Source organism: Vigna unguiculata, chromosome 9, assembly GCF_004118075.2.
Source record: "Vigna unguiculata cultivar IT97K-499-35 chromosome 9, ASM411807v1, whole genome shotgun sequence".
Taxonomy (NCBI): Eukaryota; Viridiplantae; Streptophyta; class Magnoliopsida; order Fabales; family Fabaceae; genus Vigna; species Vigna unguiculata.
Genome location: NC_040287.1, coordinates 39,177,388 through 39,185,937, shown reverse-complemented (window position 1 = coordinate 39,185,937; position 8,550 = coordinate 39,177,388). Strand labels below are relative to the sequence as shown.

The window sequence follows — 8,550 nt, the reverse complement described above, 5'->3', positions numbered from 1 at the left end:
AGAATATTGAAATACTAATATTTTTTAGTTATAAATTAATATGTAAATTCATTATTATAATGACTAACTATGAATTATATTTTGTCTTTAAAATGGGTTGTTATTGAATAATTTTCTAACAGGACAATGTTCCTCACGCTAACGACTGTTGGTGGTCAAAATACATGCATAAGGTATCTTGGTCTTGGGTGCCATGGCATGCATAAGGTGGTGATGGGTATTTAACTCGCTCAACCAAAATAGTTATCTACACCTAAACTTGTCAAGAAAGATATGGTGTGTGATATGTTATGTAACTTTTTCTATTCACTTTTTCATGTGTCACTGTCTTGTATAGTGAGTTTGAGGAAGATGGCATAAACGCTGAGATAGCATGAGGTCCACTTTGTTCTTTGTGCAGTGCAAACATGAACCCTTTAGCTGCGACAGTATCTCAGCTAATGTTTTTCTGTCTGAATTTGGCTGCAACCACAAACCCTCCGTTTGGTTATGTTAAGGATGTTTTTACTGAATGCTCCATTGATGATTTGACAACGATTGAAGGGTTGTCTCGTGAGGAAGATGAATCTGCAAGATGTTGCTATCAGTGGTTGGGTTTAGTTTGTTTTCCCACTGTTTTTCTGTTTACAATGTTGTTTATCTCGTTAATGATGCGTTGTTATTGTCTGAACATTCAATAATTGTGTCTAATGATTTTGTATGGGTTAGTGATTGTGTTATGTTCAGAGACAGCATTTATAATTATTGATATGTGTAATGCATCATTCTGAACTTTACTTTAATTTCCTTGGTTTTCAATTTTTTTAAACAAGGGTAAAATTTGTCAAGTTCTGAGTTTTTGTTTTTCTCTCCTGTTATGTCAATTGTCAAGTTCAAATTTTAATTTAACTTACAAAATAATTAGCTGAGAATACAGTGAAGGAATACTTTTTATTATTATAAATTCTTAGAGCATATTTCTAGCATCTCAGTTAAAATGTTTGCCATTCCAATTAACAAGTATGAGAACATTATTAATTTTTCTTTTCGCCTTTAAGAAGTTTATTTAAACGGAAAAAAATATTTTTAGTTTTTTTTTGTAAATAAAATACTAGTAAAAACTGTTCTTATCTTTCTTTTCATTTTTTCCAATTCCAACATGGTCACTTAACTCTGCTGAATACGTTATGCCTTATATAGCTATTGCAAATACAACTTTATTTAGATGTAATTTGATGTCTCCTAAATTTTGAGAGCACTATAAACTTTAAGAGATCAATGGCTTAGGGATAAATTTTTTTAATTATTTCTCACTTTAAAATATCCTTTATTTGGGCATAATTCGGCCTATGGGTTTTAGACCCATTCGGCTGAATGTAAGCCTATTATAACTAAGGGTAGTTTCTTCCTGCACCTCCATGGCTTTCTTCTTGCAATACCATAATTTTTTTTTTAATTTTTTTTTCTATTCTGGATTGTGCACTCTATAAGTATTTTTTAAAGAATAAATGGCTAGAGAATTATATAATCGAAAAAGACAAAATGGGAAAAAAAATATGGGACGCATGAAGGAAACTATTTCTTCCTTAACTAATATTCTGCAAATGTGTGGATAAATTTATGTACAAGAATTTTTTGAAGAAAACCAGCGAATTTGGATGCTGCTATACTTACTAAGAACTTAGCATAAATATTACTATGACAAATAAAATAATTTTAAAAAAATTGAAATAGTAAATAAAAAAAAAGTAAAAATAAGTGAAATAATTGTATAAAAAGGAAAATAAAAAATTGAAAGAAAAATTAATTGAAAATTAAAAAATAGTAGAAACATATTTCCGACACCTTGTTTTCTTGATGGGCTATGTAAATTTTCCTTTATACACCCCACACACGCTAAAACCCACTCACGCTCACAACACATCACTAAAATTCAGTGAAGCCCACCAACTTCCAGCACAAGAAAATACGCCATCTACTGGTGAATAAGATAGCAAAGGCAGAATGTCTTCGAGCTATTCTTATAATTCCCTTTTCAAAATGCTTACTACTTGCAATAGCTATGGTACAACATGCACATTTTAGAGTTCACGTACATGTACGTTTTGGAGTTCAGGTACAACAACGTAAACAAATGCAAAGAAGCAGGATTGCAAGTTTTGAAAGAAAAAAAAAAGACAATGACAGAGGAAAATGCAAATTTGCATTTTGAAAAAACATTAAGTTTTGAATGAAAAGAAAAAACATAACAAATAGTAATATCACACACAAATATTCATAGAGTTGGAAACCAAGAGGTAAGAAGCAGTGAGTGAGAAAGAAATATGAACATTAAAGCTCTCTTCTTTCTTCATTTTCTTAACATCACACTATGGACTGTATGGACCATGTGTTAAGGAGGGATCAATGTGCCTCGCAAGGTGGGCTTTATGGTGCATTACACGGAGGACTTAATGTGACCTTGCGAGAAGGACTCTATGATGTCTCACGGGGAGGGCTTGATGGTGCCACGTAGAGAGGGTCTAATGTGGTATCGCGTGAGGGATTTAATGATGCCTAACGGGGAGAGCTTAATGGTGCATCGCGACAAGATGTTTATGGTGTCTCGCGAAGAGGGTTTAATAGTGTATCGTAGGGAGAGTTTATGGTGCCTCGTGGGAAGAGCTTTATGGTGCAACACGTGGAGAGCTTAATGATGCCTCAGAAGGAGGACTTAATGGTGCCTCAAAAGGATGGCTTAATGGTACCTCACATGGAAAGCTTAATTTGGCCTCGCGGGGAAGACATTTTATGGTGCCTCGCGAAGAGAACTTTATGGTGCCTCCCGGAGAGGGCTTAATGGTGTGTCTCATGGGAAGGGATTAATGGTGTCTCACGTGTGGAGGGTTTTATGGTTCTCACGGGGAGGATTTAATTGTGCTTCGCATGGATGATTTTATGGTGTCTCGTAAGGAGGACTCAATGTGGCCTCGCGAGGAGGGCTTTTGTGGTGCCTCGTGGGGAGGACTTAATGGTGCCTCGTGGGGAGGACTTTGTGGTGTTTCGCTAGGAGGACTTAATGTGGTCTCGTTGGAAGGGCTTTTATGGTGTCTTGCAGGGAGGACTTTATAGTTCCTCGTAGGGAGGACTTTGTGGTGTTTCGCTAGGAGGACTTAATGTGGTCTCGTTGGAAGGGCTTTTATGGTGTCTTGCAGGGAGGACTTTATAGTTCCTCGTAGGGAGGACTTTATACTTTATCACAACCGAAATCACGATGGAACGACGAACAAAAAAGAAATGAGTTTAAAAAGAGAGTTTAGAGTCATCGCCGTAGTTTACTAAGAAAAAACTATGGAAAACCGCAACATAAGAAAAGATATGCAAAAATTTGATTTTGTATCCGGGAGTGAGTTACTTATAGGAAAGGTGTTTGCACCTATGGTGTCCGCCCGAAGATGACACCTTTAATTAAATATGCAAATTGATGAATTTTTCAAAAGGTTAATTTTCCCCCAAAAATATTAAGATAATAATACTAAGTTCCGACAAGGATTAAGGCGATTTCTACGTATTCTCACTGAAAATTAGGAATTAAGTTTACATAGTTCTTTGAAAACTGTTTGAAAAATTCTTTTGGAATATTTGGATATTTTTTTGGAAATGAATTTTATTTATTCGGACGAAATTGAGTGTTGACAAATGTATTTAATTTAAGCATGTATTTCCTTGGTGCATCAAGAGGGGATGTATTTTGATGTGTTAATTTGTGCATCTGTTAAACTATTAAAGCACCTTTATTTTGATGTAATCATTAAGTACAATTGTTGGAGTGCCAGTTTTTGGGAAACAATGAAATTTCACTTGGTGGACTAATATGTATAATTTCTTCATATACAACAATATATTTATAACTTTTGGTTACACAATGTTTTAACAACCAATGAATCTGTCTCATTAATTGAAAAAGATTACATCAACTACTTCAACTTTTTATAAGACATCATGGAGTTTTATCAACATTGATATTACAATTATATTAATTACGCACAAAACAAACATCATCCAATATTAACAACTTAAACCATTTTTCCAACATAAAAACAAATTTCTCTAATTTCTCAGTTTTCACCCTTTCACCATCCCTTTCTTCCATCTTCACCAAAGATTCATCCTTTTCTTTATTCATCAGACCAAGTTTTTCTTCAATTCCTTGTTCAATGCACCATTGGAAATAATTGCAACCAACTAATTCTTCATGCCCACCCTGTTCAACAAAACAACAACAATTCCCTTCAAAATTTGCTTGCATAACAAAAAAAAATAGTGAATTTCGGTTTCATAGATCTTAAACTAGGACAACTCCAAAATTATTTTCTCTTGTCCTTAAAGGTTGTAGTAGTTCTTAAGATTGCATTCTTACCACAATAACAAATGGGTTTTACACCCAACCTCCTTGCCCCACCACCATGAGAAGACATGCTAGGATTTTGCATCTCCCATGTGCAAGACGAATAAGAACGAGTGTGAGACATACCTTAGTTGAACAATGAATAATGGAAAAGACAACCTCTTCTTTCACGGAAGACAATCTCTTCCTTAAACAACAGTGAATTTTAAAACCAAATGACATATTGTGTATAAAATTACAACTCATCAACACCAAACATAATTTATTTGAACACATTTTCGAAAAGAAGAAACAATTGAGACGAATAAAAATCTGAAGACTTAAGATTTTTGTAAAAAACCGGAACCATGATGATTTAAACCTTTATCTTTTTATAATATTTTTCTCTTGCTTTATTTTGAAACAAACCAACTAATACCAAGTCATTAACGCCATCTAGTAACCAACCCTCCAACGATGGATTAACATGAATGATACATCCAAGAAAGTGGAATAATTCTCGTTACAGTACTAAATATTCTGTTCTTCATAATTTATCTGTTCAAAGGTGTTTGTTCAACCTATATAAAGTAATTTTGGTTTCTTTTAACAACAAATTTAACCTGAAATGAATTCATTAGAATGGCAGAAACTAAAATTTATTCAATCCCACAAAGAGTAACAGTAGAAGATTGTAATCTAGTTACACACCATTGGTATGTTTTTTAGCTGATGTGAAAATTTCAGCACTAAATACTGTTCATAATCAGCATGGCACAGTATTTATGCTTCAAGTTAAGTCTGAACAACTGGTTTTGAAGTAATTTTAACAGTGGAAAATTGGATTCCAGTTAACAATGTATTACGTGACAGAAAAAAAAATGATTTCGGTGTTGTGCCAATGGCAATATGACAGAACTTGTTCCAGTACAGTCATAAACTGTTGAAGCACATTGCATGTCATCATTTAACTTTTCTTTACAGATTTTACTCAACCTAGGTAGTTTCGTTCAATCTGGTTACAACTACAGTTTTTTCTTTCTTTATCATTTTGAATCAACTCATAAAGTTCCCAATAATCCATGCTACACATAGAGCAGCATATGTACGGAAGAGTAGCTTGTTTAGAACACTCGCCGTTTTCCCATGTGAAGCAGGTACCCGTCAACTTCATTCACTGTCATCAACATATCCATTGAAAACTTCATATGTTGAAAATCTGAGTTGAAATCCAATCCTACGAAGAAACAGAAGTTAACTTGGCTGTCATAGAGAAGCCTCTATCCGAGGCTCGAATGAAAATGCAGACATAAAGTCTATGACTTCTCCATTTATGCAACATTTTGGCAATTCAACCCATTTATTGGTTTCCAAATCACACAGAATATAAGTGCATAGATCAGAGGAGTTCAAGCATATCAGTATTTGGTTTCCAGCTCCAACACAATTGATGTCTGCTTTCTTTCCATACCACACATGAGAATCTGCTGCAGGCATTGCCGCAATCTGATGCCACCCTCTATTAGCCTCATCATATTTCCACACTCTAAGAGTTGCACTCTCCAAGAATTCTGATAACAAAACAACTACCATCTCCCCATTGCACTCTACAACATCAATGGAATACTCACTAAAAACAGGTAACAACCTAGGATACTCAGAGAAGCACTTGCATGTCAAATTGCAAGCTACCACGTTCCCTGAGGAGCTAACAAAGTACACAATGTCTTGGCCATCTTTGTTGGTAATAACCGATGAATATTGCTTAGAGGGGCTTCTCTGCATGTTGCTTGCCACAACAATTCCAGCTTTGCTGAGGAAGTACACAACGTTGTCATCAGTAGAATCATGTTCCATTGAACTGTCTTCTGTCTTTCTCCTCAGAGCAATCTCAGCATCCCAACAGCCAGATCTTGAATCGTAGACTTTGAACAAGAGATTTGGAAGTTCACCAAAGACTAAGACAATTTTGAAGGAAAGTTGGTCTTTGCAAGCTGTGCTCATCACAATGGCATTGAGAGGTTGATGCTGCGGGGCACGAATTGGGGGAAGTTCTGTACAAGATCCTGTCACGGGGTTGCTCACAATGAAGTTTCCTGATAATTTCCGGTGGCAAATCAAGCCACCAGAGGCTGCAACCGGCATGCAATTTTGGTTACATTCTTCTTGCAGAAGAGGTGGGTGGTTTAGTCTCTTCCAAGCGCTCTCAGCAGAATCAAAGATAACAGATTGATTAAGGTTGGGCGCAACCATTAAAAACCAAGGATCCCTCGAGGGAATGTGAGAGCAGGCAAGCTTGAAACTTGCAGAATCAGCAACCGATTTCCATCTTTTGCACACAGAATTCAGGCGAAAGAATGTGGAAGTTGGAAGCCATGAAAGTATCCTTTCAAAGAGATCCTCATTAAGGTCATCCAGAGAAAAGGTGTTGAAGAGTATATCGTTTTCATCTTCTCGCGACTTTCTCTTCAAGCTTGCAACACTCTGGCCACACTGATAATTACATTCCATTGGCAAACAATCTGTGGAGAAACAGCAAAGAAACAAAAATGTTACCAAGCAATCAACTTTTCCACTGCTAATTACTACTCACAGACATAAAAAAAGGGAAGGAATGAAGATTTCCAAATTGAAACATACATATAACAAAGAGTGACCTTGAATTCTAAAACGCAACAAATCAAGAACATCATGACCCTTTGTTCCCCAACCCCTCTCCTACAGTGACATTATTTCAACTTCAACATCGCGATTCTTCAGCTGTGCTGGCCAAAATTGCAACACTGCCGAGTTAATAAACAGTTAAAAGACCCCCCATTGCATACAATGGTGCCTGCCCATTAAATCAATCCTTAAGTTTGAAAACGCACCTCTATCAGTACACCCTCCTTCACACTGTTTTTCGAACTCAAAGCAAAAAATTAACAAAAAAGAGAGTAAAAAGACAATCTTCAGGTGAAATCAAAGACGTTCACAGCAAGACTGCAAGTAAAACAAGTGACTACGACACACATACTAAAGGGTTCAATCAGATGAGAAAAAAAGACGAAGCAAGAAGTAAAGGGTACCTGGTAGAAGTTGAAAGTGGTGTTTGGTAGAGTGGTGTGGGTAGGAAAAGAAACAGAGGGAGCGTGTTGCAGAATAGAAGACAAAAGAAAGAGAGAGAGAGATAGGGATGGAGATGGGGTTGGATTGGAGGGTGTTTTGAATTAATACGAGTGATGGGTGGATAGGGAAAAAGTGAAGAGAGCTGAAACAGTAGGAAGTATGGTAGGAAGCTTCGTTCGTTGGAGTTGGATGCTCGACACTTAACACACCCTTTCCCTTTCAATCTTACAAAACAAACCGTGAAAAAAACAAAAACATCATTTTATTTTGTTTAGGAAAAATGAAAAACACAAAAACACAACACTCTTTATTATTCGTAATAGAGAAAGAAAATTGAAAGTGGTGCAGGAGAAGAAACAATATGTTGTTGACTCTACTCTGAAAGGAATCTAATGAGGCCTTGGATTCGGGGGTTGGAAAATGGAAAGAGTTGGTGAGTAGAGTGCAGACACAGACTCACACATGACATGACACACATGAAAAACAAACAAAAAACTGGTGGCACATGTACCCACTTTAATCGTCGCTACACAGACACAGAGGGTGCCTAAAAGAAAGAGAAAGGACAACGAGGCAGTGAAAATTGTCAAAGGGGTGTTGTTGTGTTGTGCTGTGTTTTGTCTCTCATTGGTCTCATTTTTTTGACTCCCAAACCCAAAGCAAAGCAAAAATCAAGTGGCAATTAGCAACCCTGTATTTGCGGTTCCTTTGGCTCCTCGTTAAACGAATCTTTGTCTTGTTTTGCCCCTCATCAGACGGACCCTACTATGCTACCTCAACAACTACAAGTCAATGCTCTTTCTCCGATGCCCCCTTCACGATCCAACCCTTTCTTTTTATACTATAAAATTCACGGCTTTGGATTATATTACACTAAATTGAATTAGTGGGTGTAAAATATTGAAATATAAAAATCTTATATTGAGATCTTTTTCTTTTTCTTTTGCACCTCCTCGTGTGTGCTATGTTGTTGCACCTGACTCCATTCTTCACATAATGCAACCTCATTTCTCTCATCTCTGTTCCTCTCTTTTTCGCCTCATAAATATTATAAATAAAAAGTTTTCACGGCTCTAAAGTAACATCTCAAAGATAGA

The 8,550-nt window shown here is 36.2% G+C and overlaps 1 protein-coding gene across 13 annotated transcripts; it reads right to left on the bottom strand.

The window, feature by feature from the left end:
* Positions 1–5,190: 5,190 nt before the first annotated feature.
* LOC114196134 (F-box only protein 13-like) lies at positions 5,191–8,199 on the bottom strand. Of its 13 annotated transcripts, none has more exons than XM_028086672.1 (4): positions 7,414–8,197; positions 7,216–7,327; positions 6,986–7,110; positions 5,191–6,867 (listed from the first exon to the last, which is right to left on the bottom strand). In XM_028086672.1, exon 4 carries the CDS (start codon positions 6,854–6,856, stop codon positions 5,612–5,614), a length of 1,245 nt encoding a protein of 414 aa, XP_027942473.1. In that variant the 5' UTR covers positions 6,857–6,867; positions 6,986–7,110; positions 7,216–7,327; positions 7,414–8,197; the 3' UTR covers positions 5,191–5,611. The 13 variants fall into 13 exon arrangements, with proteins under 13 accessions (XP_027942473.1, XP_027942478.1, XP_027942474.1 ...); XM_028086677.1 differs by having other exon boundaries at positions 6,986–7,105; XM_028086673.1 differs by having other exon boundaries at positions 7,216–7,240.
* Between the last annotated feature and the right edge of the window lie 351 nt (positions 8,200–8,550).

What these genes read in the sequence shown, in the direction of transcription:
- LOC114196134 (XM_028086681.1), bottom strand. Translation starts at nt 6,856, where the DNA reads ATGGAATGTAATTATCAGTGTGGCCAGAGTGTTGCAAGCTTGAAGAGA.